This window comes from Astyanax mexicanus, chromosome 1 (assembly GCF_023375975.1).
Source record: "Astyanax mexicanus isolate ESR-SI-001 chromosome 1, AstMex3_surface, whole genome shotgun sequence".
NCBI lineage: Eukaryota > Metazoa > Chordata > Actinopteri > Characiformes > Acestrorhamphidae > Astyanax > Astyanax mexicanus.
Genome location: NC_064408.1, coordinates 19,007,110 through 19,026,039, shown reverse-complemented (window position 1 = coordinate 19,026,039; position 18,930 = coordinate 19,007,110). Strand labels below are relative to the sequence as shown.

At 35.9% G+C, this 18,930-nt stretch overlaps 2 protein-coding genes across 2 annotated transcripts in view; both read left to right on the top strand.

Annotated features, from left to right (window-relative positions):
• Window positions 1–530: 530 nt before the first annotated feature.
• On the top strand, window positions 531–10,305 carry LOC103028468 (annexin A1). Its single transcript, XM_022667834.2, has 14 exons — window positions 531–610; window positions 2,957–3,104; window positions 5,012–5,084; window positions 5,265–5,379; window positions 6,777–6,871; window positions 6,955–7,068; window positions 7,208–7,298; window positions 7,417–7,496; window positions 8,219–8,275; window positions 8,432–8,525; window positions 9,189–9,284; window positions 9,425–9,483; window positions 9,745–9,867; window positions 9,982–10,305. The coding sequence occupies exons 3-14, from the start codon at window positions 5,022–5,024 to the stop codon at window positions 10,036–10,038; spliced, it is 1,044 nt and encodes a 347-aa protein (XP_022523555.2). The 5' UTR covers window positions 531–610; window positions 2,957–3,104; window positions 5,012–5,021; the 3' UTR covers window positions 10,039–10,305.
• Window positions 10,306–12,313: 2,008 nt separating this feature from the next.
• Window positions 12,314–18,930, top strand: part of pcsk5a (proprotein convertase subtilisin/kexin type 5a) — a 41,877-nt gene continuing 35,260 nt past the window's right edge. Inside the window, exons 1-8 of the mRNA XM_049474316.1 lie at window positions 12,314–12,819; window positions 15,674–15,778; window positions 16,073–16,186; window positions 17,379–17,513; window positions 17,611–17,687; window positions 17,803–17,891; window positions 17,976–18,148; window positions 18,350–18,562. Of these exons, the coding sequence (XP_049330273.1) occupies window positions 12,643–12,819; window positions 15,674–15,778; window positions 16,073–16,186; window positions 17,379–17,513; window positions 17,611–17,687; window positions 17,803–17,891; window positions 17,976–18,148; window positions 18,350–18,562 (1,083 nt within the window). The 5' untranslated portion in view covers window positions 12,314–12,642. The remainder of the gene's footprint in view (window positions 12,820–15,673; window positions 15,779–16,072; window positions 16,187–17,378; window positions 17,514–17,610; window positions 17,688–17,802; window positions 17,892–17,975; window positions 18,149–18,349; window positions 18,563–18,930) is intronic.

Sequence of the window (18,930 nt, the reverse complement as noted above, 5' to 3'; positions counted from 1 at the left end):
AGGAGGGATAGAGGAGTAAGGACGTTTTTGGACGCACCTCACTGTGTCAAATTAGGCCACAGCATGTGACGCACCAAAGCGACCAGCAGAGGGAGGAGGCGGCCATTCCCTTCACTTGTGTCTCTGGTGTGAATGGGTGAGTTAGGAGGGCGCTCCCAGAGGAGTCCAAAATGAATGGGTTCTAATGGAGCAATTAAACAAATTAATATTTTATATACTGAATTCTTTTTCTCGTTTTTTTTCAACACAGAACAATATTAAATGTTTCAGCACCAAAGACTACTTTAAGCTTTTAAACTCCAGTTACCAAACAATGAGCTCAAACAAGCATGTTTTCAGACAGATACATTATTCTAGATTTTAGAATTAAAGTAATATCCTGGACAAGTTGTTTACTGTAAGTGTTAGTCGTCTAGCGCCATTCACTTCCATTCATTTTGGACTTCCTCGCGGGCTCCCTCTAGCGGTGTGCAGTGATTCTCTGATTTAACTAAGTGGAAGGTCTCTAAATAAACCGGCTCTGGTGTGAATGCACCTGGACTCTCATTAAGAATGAATGAGTTCAATTCGCTGTCTTGTTGTTTGTGGTGTGAACGCAGGGTAAGAACAGGTACAGTTTGTGTGCTGCTGAGAGTGACTTTCCCCCCCAATGCCGTTTCTCATATGTACCCCTACCCCTTGTTTTTGAGTGTAACCAGAATTGGAAGCACCAGGCAGATGCACACACATAGAAGTGGAGTGCTTAAGTTCAGCAAACTAAGTGCTGGTTAACTCATTAATTTAAGAGCATGTTAATGTCTAAAGGAAAATGGGGCTGGTTGTGTAAAAATGAATTATTATTTATTTTATTTTATTTTATTTTATTTTTACATTCCACCTTAAAATCTCCAGTAACTAGCTAGCTAACACTTAGCTGAAACAAGCTACTAGTAATTTGTTATGCCTATTTTGAAAATGGTCATTAAACATTGATGCTACACATTTGCTATGGTGATATAGTGGTTGTTAAAATACTCATATTTGTGGGTTTCTTTTGTTACTTGTGCTGTGTGTGCACACAAAACAGATTGGTAAGGCTAAATGGTAGGGCTTTAAGGCAACATGGCCCCTCAAATTTTTCAGAGTATTTTCTTTGTAAAAAAAAAATATAACAATATTACAGTTATATTTTACTTCAATGTGTTGCAACTTTTTATTGTCATTTTCTACATAACAAGCATAGAAAATGCTACTAGTTCATCTCAGCAGCTATATAATTTTCCCGTTCCACCTTAAATGGTACAACAGATGGCAGAGACTGCAGCATTTAAGGTGTAGACAGGTGTAAATCCTCAGGCCTGGGGCCTCATGTACTAAAGGTGCATACACACAAAAACTTTGCGTACGCCATATTTCACGCTCACGGTCAGATGTACTAAATTTGACTTGAAGGTGAGAAAGTGCGTTTCCCCATGGCACTTTCGTTTCGGGCATACGCATGTTTATTTTGTATGTAAGTATTGTGTTTTTGTCATTTGGCGACTCTTAGAGGCGATGCATTGAAATTACAACTATTAAGATATCCTTTATGCACACATTGTAGTAAGCATTATTGGGTAAAATAAAGTAAATTAATCAGATAATTTCATTGGCTTACTGAAATAATCGTTTAACGTGTTTCCACTTAGCCTAGATTATATAAACATGCATAAAATGTTGCGCTGGAGTTGTTGGAGATGGCAGCGTTGGCATTATTGGAAAATATTGCTAATGGCCGAATTCATTGAGAGCTCATTTTCTGTGACCATTATGTTTTTTTGGCCCACGATGATGACTGTCTTATAACCCGTTTTAGATTTCCAAGAGCATAAGAGGATAGAAAACAAGCAAGTGCGTGACGGGTGGCTTCTTGGTAAGCAACTCATTTAAAGCATTTAAATGAAAGCATTTTTTATCCATCTTAGAATAATTCATTTAAACATGGGTATTTATTAGTTATTACGCTACGCGTCTTGCGACACTTTTCTTTCTTGACTTATATTATACTATATGACTTATTATATTATATTATATTGACATATACTCTAGCATATTATTATTGTTATAATAATAATAATAATAATAACAATAATAACATTATACTCTGCGTAATTGAGGGAGGAGTCATGGCAGGTGTGATGTTTTCGTGCATTTGCGCTTGATTTCAAGTTGATTGCGATGTACTAAGAGAAAGTACTTGGAATTCTGCCTACGCACGGTTTGATAAATCTGGATTATTTTGTGCGTACGGAACTTTTCAGGTCTGAGCGTACGGAACATTTTAGTAGGAAGTCCACGCAAGAGGCCCCTGGACTTGGAACTTTGACTGGGCGGACACATGGTTATGGCCGTAGAACCGCATCTCTTTCCGTACTGCTCTGCGGGATTAAATAATTGAATCAATAATGAATTGCTTCACCACCTCCCCACTTTCTGAAACATTACGATACTCTAAAGTTAACTAGTAAACCACCTCTGCTATAGCTATATCTGATTCAATTGCTTAAACTGTTGTCCCAATTCTTAGGGGGAGAATTTCACCCCTTCTGTTACACTCGAAAACAAGGGATTGGCTCAAGCTATTAGATATAATTCCTGACCTTTTTACAGTAATAGTAATTCTCTTATTCGACACAGATACACATCTTACATAAATTGTCTTTACATTTTTTTAAAGTTTTAACTCAAGAGTAAGTAAACTACACTAAAATCAGTACCTGCTTTTTCATGTTTTTTAAGAGTAACTAATTTGAGTTAAATTTAATTTGTTTTAGGAATTTTAGAAATATATCCTTCTTAAATTATTAATTAAGAAAAATATGTGTAAATGTACTCTTGAATCTAAATATGTGTGTCTGTGTGTTTAATTGCTCTACTATTATGACACTTCAGGAATCCCACCAGATCATTCTAAAGTTTATTCACACTTTTCATTCAGAAGCAATCGTCTGTAGGATTAGGCAGCTGACAAGACCAACCAGAACTACTTGATTCCATCCTCTCCACCCAGTGGTGTGGGTGTTCTCATAACTTGTTGAGTTACTCTTACAGTCATTTCAGATACTCTTCACAAACGCCGTGAACAGGTAAGAATTCTCTTATTTTGTGGTATTTTATGGTATCTGTAATGTCTGCAAATTTGTTTTTAAGTTTATAACCAGTTATAGAAGTAGATCTTTTTAATTGACGTGTGTTGGAGTGCATAGCTTTTACACTGCATCATTAGAGACTGCATGTATAATAAGAAAATGGTCTGTCAGAATGTTTTTGATTTGTCTGCATGATCAAGTGATGCTGAAAATGTCTTATTCTCATTTTCATATGGCAGTATATTAGATTTCCACATTAAAATCAGGATCATTCAGTATCCGCTTACATTTGTCTTAAACATATCCATATCCAATATTCAGATTTGACTAGTATTTAAGTATTTATTTACTGTCCTTCAGAAACCCAGAAAGATATATGTGCTATTGGGCTACAATTAATTTTTTTTTGTTGTTGTTTGTTTATTTGTTTACTTGTTTACAGCATTTAGCTGACCCTCTTATCCAGAGTGATTTACAAAGTTATTTCTATGATAGAAGTGGGTCAGTGTAGTGTTAGGAGTCTGCCCCAAGGACTTTTATTGTGTAGAGCAGCATAGTCACCCAGACCAAGAATTGAACCCTAGTGTTCCACATGATGTTGTAGCTCACTAGTAGGGGTAGTGTTATCCACCGTACTACACCAACTTGTCTAATTTCGCTACAGCAAATTGTCTCAGTGTTTGCCGTTTTTCACTTCTTGACATAGGCCTAATTTAATTCCGGCAGTTCTTCCATGGAAGTTTAACAATTGTAACTCTGGAGATACAGTTTTTTTTCCGTTAGTATTTGTTATTTGTTTTAGTGCAGATAACATCTTTAAATGTAAAACTGTCTCTGTAAACATACTGTCTCTGTCAGGCTCACCCAGATAGATATGGTCCTCAATTCAACATATTCCACTATTTAAATATTGCTGCACTCTTTAATCAAACATGGAGCCAATTATGCTAATGTTGCTAATAATGAATGAACAGTAAAAGCCCCTGCTTTGCATAATGAAAATGACATGATATGTGACTTGAGAGTTCATTCAATTATTTTTCTTTTTCTTTTTACACCTGGCACCTAACTCGCCATACCTATATTTAGGCCTGTCAAGATTACACTAATGGTGATATCCGTTGTGTTTATTTGTATGTTTGTTCACATATATTACAGTGAACAGTATTTTAGACAGTCATGTAATGACCAGTTCTTTAAAAACTGTAACTCCATACACACAGTGTGGACTGCAGTAAGTGAAGACAAAAAGGTGTATATTTCCCAAACTATGATTAATTACATTTTTGTTGTCTTTAAAATGGTATAATTGTCATAATATCCTATTATCATTATATCTTTGGCATTTAATTGTCTTAAAATGACAATAACGCTATATATCAACAGAAATTCTGTCAATAAATAGATCATCCAAAAACAAATCTTATTGTGAAAGAGCTTACCTTTATTTCACTGTTATAATCTTTATATAGTGCAAACTAAGTGTACGAACTTATGTCCATATTTTAAGTGACTCTATATATCCTATAGTGTTATTTGACATTTAGCATGTTATATATATATATATATATATATATATATATATATATATATATATATATATATATATATATATATATATATATGTTATTTTTTATTGTTTTGTGTAGTCATGCAGTAATAAAATACCTAAATATGTGATAGAATGAATAGAAGATCCTGTTAGTAGATTTTGAATAGTAGAGTTTGAATGTGCTGTTAAGTTAAATTGAATATAAATACAAGGCTTCCATATGGTGCTTGATTAGTAACTACTGACACTGAGAATCATATGCTTACCTTGACTCTCTTTAATTGAATGTTGCTGCTGTTTTAATGAAATAAATATCAAATATGTCTTAATACATATTTCTGTATCTTTTCAGAACTGTCACAATGGCTTTTTTCCAGAAACTAATAAAAAAGTTCACTAATGACAAGACAAGCGATGATCAAACGGTTAGTCCTGATCTTTTCAATTTCAATGCTGTATGTTTTCATTTGATGTAACTGTGATAATAACATATACATATAAAATAACAAATTTTAAATTTGTGTAACTGCAAAAATACTATGGTGTACATGCTGTCTGTGCACATCTGTGTGTATTAATGCCCCTGTACCTGTATGATACAACAGGGTAAGGAGCCTTCCAAAGGAAAAGCCCAGCCTTACTTTGGGACCATCCATCCTGACCCCAACTTCAATGCCAGCAGAGATGCTGCTGCTTTGCAGAAAGCCATCGAAACCAAAGGTACAGCAGTCCTGCAACAACAAGTGAATAATTAGCTTTGATACAACCCAACATTTCATTAGAATATAATTGATTACTTAAGTTGTTTTTATTATATACGATGATATCAAGCAGAATATGGTTTAGAATAATGTCCATTAGCGCACTACATTAAGTCAGGAATCATTAAGAACATATCTGCCGTATTTTTTGCACTATAAGGCGCACTTAAATTAATTTTATTTTTATTTTTATTTAATCTTCCCAAAAATCGACAGTGTGACTTAGAATCTGGTACAATTTGTGTATAAATTCTACCAGTCAGGTTGTAAAGAGCAGTAAAGCCACTCCGCTGAAGTACAGCTTTAAAAAAGTTTCAGTGAAGTTTCTTCAGCACCAGACTGGAGAAGCATTAGCATTAGCCGCTAACTGCAGTGCTAGCTCTTTCATTGTTCAGAGGCGAATATATCGGCCTGTAGACTGCTTGCTTCCCGTGTTAAAACAAGCTACGTGGGACGAACCGCTAGATGATGGCACTCTGGCTTACCGGAACACTCAGGGTTCCTCAGTGTAGCTCTGTCGGGCAGCATTTACTAGTGCTAAGTGCTGCTGCTAATCACGCTGTTGAAAATACTGGAAATCTAAGCTTACTGTAAATAAACGGAAGCGCTTTGCTCTTCCAAATGATTTCAGGAGAGAAATCTGTGTAGATTAGCACCCAGCACTCATTTGCCTTTGAAAGAATTATTTATTTTTATTATTATTTATTATATATATATATATTTTTTTTTTAAGAAATAAAGTTTTCTTTACTTAGGCGAACCCAGTGGTGAGACCTGCTGAATTAGAAGGGAAGCATGGCGACACTCTTGTTTCATACTGTTGCTTAAAGTGTGCCTTATAGTTCATAAAGTACAGTAATAATAATAATAAAAAAACTCTATTAATTTGTTTGTGTTCTGTTCAGCTTAGTGATTACATTTTGAGTCCCCATATCTTATTAAAGAAAGTGCTGAACTTAAATTAACCTGATTTTGCTATCTTTAATGATTGGCAGAGATATGTTGATTTTAGTTCTCATCCACAAATCACTCTACACTCAAAAAAAAAAAACATACAGCAACAACATACTGTAAACTTTATTATTTATGCTGTACTTTTTGGTGTGTTCTGATGTTACCATAAAGTGTCATCCCAAACATTTGATAGAGATTTTAAAAACAGGGATCTTAAGAAAAAAAATAGTAATTGTTTAGGTAATTGCCCCAAACCAAGAAATCCAAAAAGAGATCATATAAAAATTCCATTTATTTTTATTGGTCATGTTAAAGTGTTAATTTGAATTATGTTTTATGTCAATCTAGACGCAAATGAAATATTGTAGCTTGTGCAGATGACTATTCTGTTTCTGTCTGCAGGTGTGGATGAGAACGCCATCACAGAGATTCTAGCGAGACGGACGAATGCCCAGAGACAGGAGATCAAAGCAGCTTATCAAAAAGACACTGGAAAAGTAAGACCTTCTTAAACTCTCACACTTTCTGTAACGCATGGTGTCCAGATTTTGGTTGTTTAAACTCATGCATTGTTCGTTAGGATCTTCCCAAAGCGTTGAAGTCAGCTCTGAGGAGCAGTTATGAAGACGTGGTCTTAGCCCTGCTGATGACCCCAGCCCAGTTTGATGCCCATGAGCTCAGAAATGCCATGAAGGTAACAGGCATTTCTGACATGGATCTTTTGGAAGTTTTTGAGTTATCACACAAGTTTTATGTTCTTTATTTAGAGCCATCCCTTATGTCAGTGTCCCATTTCAAGGTTCAAGCAAAAAAAAATGTCTTATGTATTGCAGGGTTTGGGAACCAAAGAGAAGACCCTGTGTGAAATTCTTGGGACCAGATCAAACCAGGAGATAAGGTTGATTAAAGCGGCTTTTAAAGAAGGTAAATGCATGGATACAAGTGTTACCTCTTTCCTGACTATTTGTAGGTGTTTTAATTTTTTAGATTTAGTGTAAATCTGACTTTATCAGCTAAATTTGTTCAAAATATTTAACTGCAGCCTATGGAGAGGAGCTGGAGCATGATATGAAAGGGGACACAACTGGACAATTTGAGACTGCACTGCTTAACCTATGCAAGGTACAATAACACAGTTTACACACACCCAAACGAGTGGCAATGAAACTATAAATAGTGGCGTCAAATTGTTTTGTGAAGTTTAAAAAGATGCCAAAAGTAATGGGAAAGGAACTAGCACTGCACATGGGATATGGATGTGGAGTCTCATGCCATAAATGTGTAAGGTGCACTTAAAATCCTTTAATTTTCACAAAAATCAACAGTGTGCCTTCTAATTCGGCGTGCCTTATGTATGAGTGCTACTAGTCTGGTATTTAGAAGCAGCAAATCCTTTTCAGCAGAAGCCCATCATTATAAAGGAGTTTCAGTAAAGTTTTTCCATCACCAAGGCTGGAGCAGTATTAACATTAGCCACTAACCACAGTGCTATCTCGGTGGGCAGAAAGAAATTCCTTGTATGACGCAAATGCCCACACAACTTTGGTAATAGAATGAATGTAATCTCATTCATCATAAATATGTTGGGTATTTGTAACCTCACACATATAGTGAATTATGTATGGCATGTATAAAATGTATGGCCTAAAGGGATGTTATGGACCCTGTTACACTTTTCTTTGGTTACTGCACAACTCCATGTGTGTTATTTTATAGATATGATGTGTTTACTGATATTGTAAAGCATAGAAAGTAGTTAAAAAAACAAAAGTGTTTTTGTGGGTGAAACTACAAATACTAATTAAAATACAATAAAACTAAATACTTTATGTAAACATATGCAGGCTTCCAGAAGTGAGGATCCCAACATTGATGATGGTCTGGCAAAAAGTGATGCAAAGGTGAGGATCTCAAACTTTTCTTTCACAAAATGGCCTTCATTTTCGCTGCAAGTATCGGGTTTTTGAGTGTTTGTGACAACAGATTAAACCATATCCAGCAAAATATACTATTAACATATGTTATATATTGTGTATTGTACCTCTTTGTGGTTTTAGGCTCTGTTTGAAGCTGGGGAGAAAAAACTAGGAACAGTGTATTCAGTCTTCATTGACATTCTTACATCCAGGAGTGAAGCTCAGCTATGCAAAAGTATTTATTTTTAATTTACATTGTAGATTCTCACTGAAGGCTTCAAAACTATTAATGAATACATGTGGAGTTATGTACTTAACAAAAAAAAATCCTTCATTTCTTAAAGTAATGATGGCCACTCGTTTTTCTTTAGTTAGCTGATTGGTTCTTGCCATGGTATGAATTTTAACAGTTGTCCAATAGGGCTGTCAGCTGTGTAGTAACATGGCTTCTGCACAACACAACTGATGGTCCCAACCCCATTGATAAAGCAAGAAATTCTACTAATTATCCCTGATAAGGCACACCTGAAAACAATTTCAGGTGACTACCTCTTGAAGCTCATTGAGAGAATGATGCCAAGAGTGTGCAAAGCAGTAAAATACAGTGCAAAAAAAAAAAAAAAAAAAAATATATATATATATATATATATATATATATATATATATATATATATATATATATATATATATATATATATTGTTATTTCACCTTTTTTTGTTAAGTACATAACTCTACATAACTCCACGTGTCCATTCATAGATTTGATGCCTTCAGTGAGAATCTACAATGTAAATAGTCATGAAAATAAAGGAAACGCATTGAATGACAAGGTGTGTCCAAACTTTTGGCCTGTACTGTAGTTCATTTTTGACTAAATTACAATGTTTGTGCCCTTAGTTTTCAAGCAGTATGAGAAGATTGGCACTCAAGGCTTAAATACTGTAGTAGAGGATGAGCTACATGGAAGTCTCGAGGAATGCCTTATGACCCTGGGTAAGTGTGTGTCTGTGTGCGCGTGCATGTGTGGGTGGTGTGAGTCTTTGTTCATTGATAAACAACACATTCCAGTTTAGCACGTTTAACACAGCTGTAGCCAGCATGCTCAGTTACATTAACAAACGCTGTTTACACAGTGAAGGCAGCGTGGAACAAGCCTGCATACTTTGCTGAACAGTTGCATCTGGCCATGAAGGTAAAGTAAAGAATCGTGATATTGCCAATATTACACAAAAACTTAAGTGGGGATCAGTGTAAAAATATTTTATTAATATATTTTAAATAAAATAAAACAGATCAGTGTAATGTTTTTACAGTATCATAAGTTGTTATTCTATGGCAACTTAACAAATGAACTTCTTGACCTCTCTTTTGAGTATACAATTTTTATCTGATGAGCTTTTGTTGTTTTTTCTAATAAGTCCTTACTTTTGAATGTGTGATGCTTCTTATTAAGGGTGCTGGAACCAACTGCAACACCCTGAGCAGAATTATAGTGAGTCGCTCAGAGAAGGACCTGCAGAAAATTAAACAGGAGTACAAAAGGATGTATGGAAAAACCCTTCAGGAGGCCATTCTTGTGAGTAAATTAGAGATGTATGAATTAGAAAATAATAGAATGGAACAATATTGCAGATTGTCTTGTGTGCCAGTACAAACTATAATATATAACTATAATATTTGCTTCTTACAGGCAGAGACTAAGGGAGATTACGAGAAGGTCCTGTTGCTGCTTTGTGGAGAAAACTAAACAGAGCCATTTAAATGCAAACCTCTACTGCAGGCTCAATTATGTATCACTAAATCACACTTAAAAGTTATGGTTTTATTACAGCATCATAAAAAAATGAAAATAAAATAAAACATGAGCATAAGAAAATGTATAAGAAACTGTAACTGTTAGATCCCTGAGAACCAGTGTCATTGATCGAAACTAGGCATCTGGGTACATCATATACTCTTTTGTATTGTTTAAAGTTCAACTGAACTGTTAAATAAATTCTGATTTTGCACTATGGCATCATGGTTGATAATTATTTGTTTTAAACTGCTGTATATGTGCAAACAAATGGATAAATGTTAAGCTGTCAGTAAGAGTAAACTTTTGATGACTCCCTTAGCTTTTGACCAGTATGGGGTGTGTCACCCGCTAGTTTACAACTTGACTAAGATAGACAATGGGTATGACTAAACTTGATCATGCTGGCTGATTGTTGCAGACATCATACTTTGTGGGATTTTTATGCATATTGTTAGTGGCCCTCTGATGCCCACTATCACAGTCACAGTATCCCACAATCAGGACATTGTACACCCAGCCGCTTGCACATAGGTAGTGAGTGTGACACAGAGCATCCTGACTGGCCTTTCCTTGGACGTAAGAGTTGCATGCTTATTTGGTATTTTTACACGCTCAGCTGACCTGTTAGTTTTCTCTGTGGACAGGTTTTAAACTCAGTCTCTCTCTTTGATAACTGTGCAGTGTCCAGTTTAGTTCTGATTGCAGGGTATAAATAAAATACTGTTACTGCCTGTATTATCCTGAATTTGCTTGGTCAGTGTCGTTTAGGTAAATTTACAAGTGGGATTATTTCACTGGCATAGTTAATATAATTTATACTCTCTGTTAGATGTGCTGCTCTAGGATATATATATATAAACTAAAGAAAGGTGGTTAAACAGAAGGATAAACTACTCAACTTATATTTATGACTGGGTTCCAGTTTTTACCACATCCTTAGTGTGAACTTCCAAGGAAGACTGAATGCAGCATCCGTCTATAATCAGTTATAAACTGGAAGTATGTGTGAATAAGTTTGTTTTTCTAAGAAACCTGTGGTGAATAAGGGGAAATATTTGTTCCTTTAGCTGCAGATTACTGCAGAAATAAACACTATGTAGCTACAATTTTTATGAGGTAGTGTTAATGCTTACTGACTAATTTGAGTTTGTAGTAGTTCGTCTTTAAACAACACAGTTTGTACAGTCAGTAGTTCTGTAGCTAAGTTACTTGGCAAAGTGTTTGGGTTTATACAGTGTCTTGCAAAATAACCCATACCTCTTGAGCTTACAACCATACAGGGCCCTTGAGTAGTCAGTAGCGGAAAAAAGTTGAAGATGCAAATTTTTAAACTGTATCGGTGGGTTAATAAACTGTACCCTCAGTTTAGGAAATGAGGGGCAGTTGTCACTAGTGATTGCCTGTTATCAAGTCAGTCAAGTCAAGTCAAGAGGCTTTTATTGTCATTACATCTGAGTTCAGGTACACAGTGTAGTGAAATTACGTTCCTCCGGAACCGTGGTGCAACATGGGAAAACAAACAACATAAAGTGCAAGCTTGACAATAGTGCAACATAAAACTATAACACTACAATAAATACAAAAGGCGAGACAATTTAAAGACAGGACAGTGCAGTACCGATACGATATAATAATCTCTTTAAGAAATATAAAAAAGCTGTCCATTATTTTTAATAAACGTGATGTTATATGTGTGTTCTAAAAAAAGATAAGTTGGCAGCAACTGGCCACTGTTTTGCTAAACTGAGGGTACAGTTAATTAATTTGTCAGAACAGTTTATAAATCCGTCGGTACAGTTCACAAACCAAAAGTACAGACTACTAAACCGTGATTACAGATTTTGCTCTTCAATTTTTTTTGCTAGTGACCCTCCAGGGCTCTGTACAGCCACAAACCTAAATAAATGTATTTTACTGATATTATGTATGTGTAATTGTATGTGCTACAATTAACTACTACTTTGTGTTAGTCTATCACTTAAAATCTCAATTAAATATATTTAAAATTGTGGCTGTAAGGTGACAAAATGTGGAAAAGTTCAAGGGGCATGAATACATGAATTTGCAGGCCACTGTAGCTAGGCTAGCAGCCAAGAAGCCATAATTGTGAGCTCGTTTGCTGATAGCAGAACTGATCATGGATGAACTGCTGAACACTGAATTACCTTGTTTAAAATGTGTATTGACTTTCTTTTATAAACAAATCTAACATTGATAATCTCAAACTGTGTTTTTGGAGAACGTTTGGTTGGTGTAAGTCCTTCCTGTCTTGAATGGCCTGTTGACCTGATGGAAAAGCATCTCTCTCCCACAAACCGGTAACCTGAGACTGACTGCAGGCAACAGATGCCGAGGAGCCATCAAGGAGCAGAACTCCACATTCAACACATTCAAAGCAGGTCCACGGGGAGCCGTTCTGAAACTTCGTTTTCGAAACTCTATCTTTGTTTAGAATGTTCTCAACGACAGTCTTTTCTGCCATGTGAAGTGAGCTAAGAAAGCAGGGCACTTAAAGGTGGAGCGAGGGTCAGAAGAGCACACCATCCAGCCAAGATGATGATGGGAGCAAGCCCACCTGGAGCACTTGTTCGATATGCGATTTTTCTTGGATTTATGTTCCATCCCTGCCACATGCGACTGTTCACCAATCGCTGGGCAGTCAGAATAAGGGGAGGCCAAGAAAATGCTGATTTGATTGCAGAGAAATATGGATTTTTAAATATGGGTCAGGTATGTAGTTTGTATTGTATGTTCTGCATGTATGTTTAACCACTAAGCCACAATTCCCAGACCATTTCTGTGCAATATTTTTTATTTGTTCTTCTTTAACCGACACTTTTTTGAAACTGATGCATGTGTTCAAGTATTTAAAATGACCTTGTTTTGACTGTGAAATAGCCTCTATTTTAATTGCGGAGCTGAAAGGCACACCAACCTATATTTCCTCTGGAATGAATTCAACATTTAAATGAGGTTAAATGGCCTTTGGCCAGACAAGAAGACCTAGGCCCGACTCTTTGGGTATTAGCAAACATCCTCCATCCACTGCATAAAAAAATATATGCTTTATTTACTTTCTAACTAGCGGTTTTCAATGGATCAACTTTTTATTTGCTTTGTTATATTAGATAAGACATAAGAATTCTCTTACTGAGTCGTTCATCTCTTTTATAATGTATGTGTGTATCCATGCAAGATGAGCTCTTACCCAAAATAGCCTGCTAAATTAACACAACTGGAACCAGTGTTAGACTTCAAATACACTGAATTTTCACTGATTTCTTCAGTGATTCACTGATTATTTTTTTTTGTGGTGACAGAATTTTACTATGGCTTACGATGTCCACTGTTTTTTGTATATGCAATATTGGTGTAAAATACAGATAATAGTGATAAGAAGTTGCACAGTAATGTATAGCGTATATATTGTAGACCCTATCAGACATGGATTAATCCCAAATAATCCATCATGTTGTTTGGTTTGAAGATTCTCAAGCAGATTCTCTGAAGAAAGACTTGGGGATTTATTTTTTGATTACACAAACTCTTATATTTATATTATTTATCTCAAGGTCATGTTAATTGTTAATTTTGGATTATACACAGTTAATCATGGGTCAGTTTGACCTGGAAACATTACTGCTGTTCCTTACAGTTCAACATAACCGCAGGGTTAGTTGTCATGTCGATGTCAAGTGTTGTAAAACAATAAGTCAGACAGGCAGTGTGTTCATAAACAATTTGTATATTTTGTATTTTAAACCAAAGATGTCTGCTATACCTACATTGAAAAAACAATTATGAGTGGCTGTTGATTTTACATAAAGCAAACATGCTGGTATCAATTGCTATGTGCACCTAAATATGAACGCATAGTGTATTGTTTACCCAAGTAAATAAGATTTTCATAACATTCATATGCAGTGTATGACCTGGCATGGCCACACCCTTAACTGATTTCATTGGCCACTCATGGTTTAAGGCCTACGAGTACACTTCTTGGACATGATGATGAATTTACATGCCTTAAGTTTCTGTAGTGCAACCCTTGACGAGTAAAACTCAATCTCACTGATCTCATCATTCACCATCAGTGTATAGTCACTTGTAAATTATATTGTATTGAACTTGTAAGGTCTCAGTGTTGAGAGCTGTAATTGTAAGTTATTCCTTTTTAAGACTTATGCCATCAACATTTAGAAAAATGGTAATCTGTCCGTTATATCATAATAGCTGAATGTCTATTTAAGTTTAATTGGATATACACATGGGCAGGGGCAAGATACATTTACGGTACACGATGTTCAAAGAGCCTAATATGTATATTACTGATATAATTGTGTGGAACCCCTGTACAAAATAAAATTAAGTCCATTTTTGAGTGAATAAATCTTAGTTGGGCTCTCTAGAACAATCATTTGAATTTAAACAAGGGTTGTGCCGTATCGTATCGTATGCAATAAAATTGCCAACATCATGCCATATCACCCACCCCTAATAATCACATCAGGGTACTACTTTTTTTTGCTGTTTTTAGCAAAAAAAGAAAAAATCACACTGTTTTTATTTCCCATTATATAACTACTAGAGACGGATTATATCTGTCCAGTATCATTTATTTTACTTTAATCTTGGATATATGGAGATATTTGGAGTCTATTATTAGTATCATAACATTCTGGATCATTGACTTCTGTTAAAAATTTGATAAAATTCTTGTATTTTTTAATTTCTCAGTTAGGGGTGTGCTATATCATAATTAACAAACTAATGAATTAATTTTTTATTTTGTTGCAGTAGTGTGTTCTTGAAATATATATATATATATATATATATATATATATATATTTTTTTTTTTTTATTTAGCGCTTTTGTCATATCACCAAGAATATAAATGAAATATCATGATATTATTTTAAGGCCATATTGCCCATCCCTACTTTCTACCATTCTGAAAGAATTTCTAACTTTACCATTCATTTATAATGTGATTTTGATAGATCTCTAGAATTTTCCTTCAATAGTCCCACTAAAATTGTGCTTAAAATGGTACCATAATACCATAATGATTTTTTTATGCTCTTAGTTACTAATATCTATTAAAACATGGTTCATAATGATCTTGCTCAAATAACTTTTCATTTGAAAGACTGTGGATGATCATAGTAGTTGCTTCTATAGTTTCATTAATATCACATTTGGTGTTACTTTAACTTAGCCTAAAATGCCTAAGCATATTTACCCTAACCAGTGAAAAATGCTCAAAATAAAAACTGTTTTAGGTTGTGCAGGGTTTTCTTTAACCATGCCTTGGCTAACATAATAACGTAACAGCAACAGGGTATCAGAGAGTAAGGATCAGCCAATGGCTTATACTCCCACTAAGTATGTTCCTCTAGCTCAGGTTGCTCCTTTCTGGTAAGTTTATCAGTACTGTAAGGCGATCCACTCGTTGGCTGAATGGCATACGTCAAGGATTGGTGCATAATTTATACAGTAGCTCTGCCAGTCATGGTGTAGCTGCAGGTATGCAGGTGTATGCTTTGGGCACACGGGCCAATCCTCTCTCTATATGCTGATGCAGATTGGTGGACTGAAGGACCACTACAACTTCCTGCACCCGGGAGGCATGAAGCGCTCCACCGTAGAGAGCCGAGGGAACCACAGCCTGATCTCAACGGAAAGCGAGGTGCTCATATTGTGTGTCTGCTGTTACTGAGAAGCCACTAAATAGTTTATGGGTCAGACTACACATGCACCTGCAAGCACACACACACACACACACACACACACACACAGTTACATCAGTGCAGTGAACCATAATGATGCAGCCTTAAAATTGCCAAGAAGCTAATTGATCCAACCTTAACTAATCGTATTCAATTATTCATTCTAAACACTGCCTTTTGTAGTTCATGTGTGCGCTTCGTGGTATGTAACTGTGTGCCCCCAATGTAACTCCCCTTTGTTTCTCCTGCCAAAGGTGGAGTGGATCCAGCAGCAGATGGTTCATAGGAGGGTGAAAAGGACTGAGAGAGCCAGTCAGACTCATTCAACCCTCTTTAATGACCCCAAGTGGAGCAGCATGTGGTACATTGTTAGTATCCTGCACAATCCGATCTGAAATTTTAAAGAAAAGCCTTAATCTCAATCATAATACAACATTATGTTTTATAATTGTATCTACAAACATCATCTGAAAGTTAATTATGTACTTGTATTATGGAGAATAGAGGGTTATAGATAATACTGTGTTTCTGTCATGCCCACTATGTGGTGGGACTTGCTACTTAACAATGTTACTCCACGTGAACCTACATGTGACCTCTCAAGAGAACTGTGCAATACATTTCATATTTCATTTCTCTATTTTTTAGCCTTTCAAGAAATGCAGGTGTAAAGGTGTCCATAAGAGGAAGCTCAATGTGTGATTTGTATTTATGGTAGTGGTGTAAAAAAGGTTTACTGTATTTTTCCACACTATAAGGCACAATTAAAATATTTTAATTTTCCCAAAAATCATCACGCCTTATAATCTGATGCACCTTAATTATGAATTTTACCAGTCAGGTTGTAAGGAGCAGTAAAGCAACTCTACTGAAGAACAGCTTTATACAGCTTTATTTCAGTTCAGTCCTCAGTTTTCATTTTCAGTTCTCAGTTCTCATTTTCAGTTCAGGTTGGAGTAGCATTAGCACTAACTGCTATTTCCCTGTTTAGAGGTGAGTAGTATCGACCTGTAGCCTGTTGCTAACCCCAGCTATCACCTCAAATAATGCAAAAACGTACATATTTATAAAGTTTTAAGAGTTCAGAAATCAATATTTGGTGGAATAATCCTGTTTTTTGATCACAGTTTTCATGCATCTTGGCATTTTCTCCTCCACCAGTCTTACACACTGCTTTGGATAACATTATGCCACTCCTGGTGCAAAAATTCAAGCAGTTCAGCTTGGTTTAATGGTTTTTGATCATCCATCTGCCTCTTGATTATATTTCAGAGGTTTTTAATTTGGTAAAATCAAAGAAACTCATAATTTTAAAATGGTAACTTATTTTTTTCCAGAGCTGCATTTATCTACAAATCAAGTCTAATAATATTATAGTTTTTATGTTTATTACATTCTTCCCAGTTACTGTAGTTTTGTTTTGGCAACTGATGAACTATATGGATAAAAGTATAAAGTATTAATAACAAAATGTGTTTTAGATCTAAATTGTACTATAGTGCAAAATTCACTGAAATTCCTTGCATCTTTTAATGAGTATCACGCACCTCTGTTCTTCAGCACTGCGATCACAACTGCTTGACCGATATGAACATTAAGGCAGTGTGGAGAAGAGGTTACACAGGGAACGGAGTGGTGGTCTCTATTCTGGATGATGGTGTGGAGAGACTACACCCTGATCTGAAGCAGAACTATGTAAGCACTCCAAGTGACTCTATAACTACTAAAATAAATTTGTCGTATCCATGTATTTGACCATATATAATGGTTATTGTTTTTGTGTTTATGTAAGGATGCTCGAGCCAGCCATGATGTTAATGGAAATGATTCTGACCCCACACCACGATATGATGCTACAAATGAAAACAAGTCCGTCACTCTCTCAGTATAAAAACATTATCTTATGCATGCAGTATTTATATATTATACATATCATCTTTAAACGTATTTTAACAGCCATACCTGCTTTCTGATTGTGTTTTAGGCATGGGACGAGATGTGCTGGAGTGGTAGCTGCTGCTGCTAACAACTCACTCTGCATGGTTGGAATTGCCTACAATGCCAGGATAGGTGGTAGGTCTTCAGGAAATGACAGATAGTGTCTCTGTATTTCATTATAGAAACTGTAGGCTTAATCCACTTCCCTTATACATGTAGGTGTGCGGATGCTGGATGGAGACATGACGGACATGGTGGAGGCCCAGTCGCTGAGCTTGAGACAGCAGTACATTGACATCTACAGCTCTAGCTGGGGGCCAGATGATGATGGCAAAACAGTGGATGGTCCTGGACCCCTTGCTCGCCTTGCTTTAGAAAACGGCATACGCAAAGTGAGCGTGTGTATGTGTGTACATGTGTGTGAAAGAGTGTTTTGATTTTTATAGCCTGTATACAATTGCAGTGTATATACATTTAGTATGTTATAAAGCTGAACCTGTTTCCTCTCTTTTACACTATACCTAAAACACATTGGACTAAGCTAAATGAGAAAATATTTTCAGAATATAAACAAATCTGCTTTTCTTTTTCAGGGAAGGAAGGGGCGTGGCTCCATCTTTGTATGGGCATCAGGCAATGGGGGACAAAGAAAGGACCACTGCTCATGTGATGGATACACCAACAGCATCTTCACCATCTCCCTGGGCAGCACCACCCAGAGTGGCCGCAAGCCCTGGTACCTGGAGGAATGCTCCTCCACTTTAGCCACCACCTACAGCAGCGGGGAAAGCCAAGGCCTGGGCATCGTGAGTCATTCTGTTAATATTTTAACTGTTACAAGTTGTGTTGTGTGAAAATTTTGATTTTGCATCTAAGTACAAATGGGAGAAGCTAAAATTGATCAAAAACTATACTTTACTTTTAAGATTTATCAAAGACCTTGCTGCTTTAATCTTACAAATTCAGCAACATAATCACTCACTAAGCTATTGCTGAATAAGGCCAGGGTACATCTGCAGGAAATGAGTGATGCATTCATGTCAACATGGACCAGGTTTTAGATGGTCTTTGCATTTAATCTTTTGGTTAATGATCAAGGTACTGAGAATCCTGGACATCCAGACCCAAGGTTTTAAAAGGTATTCACATTTCTTACTCAGGTAGAAGTAAAGAT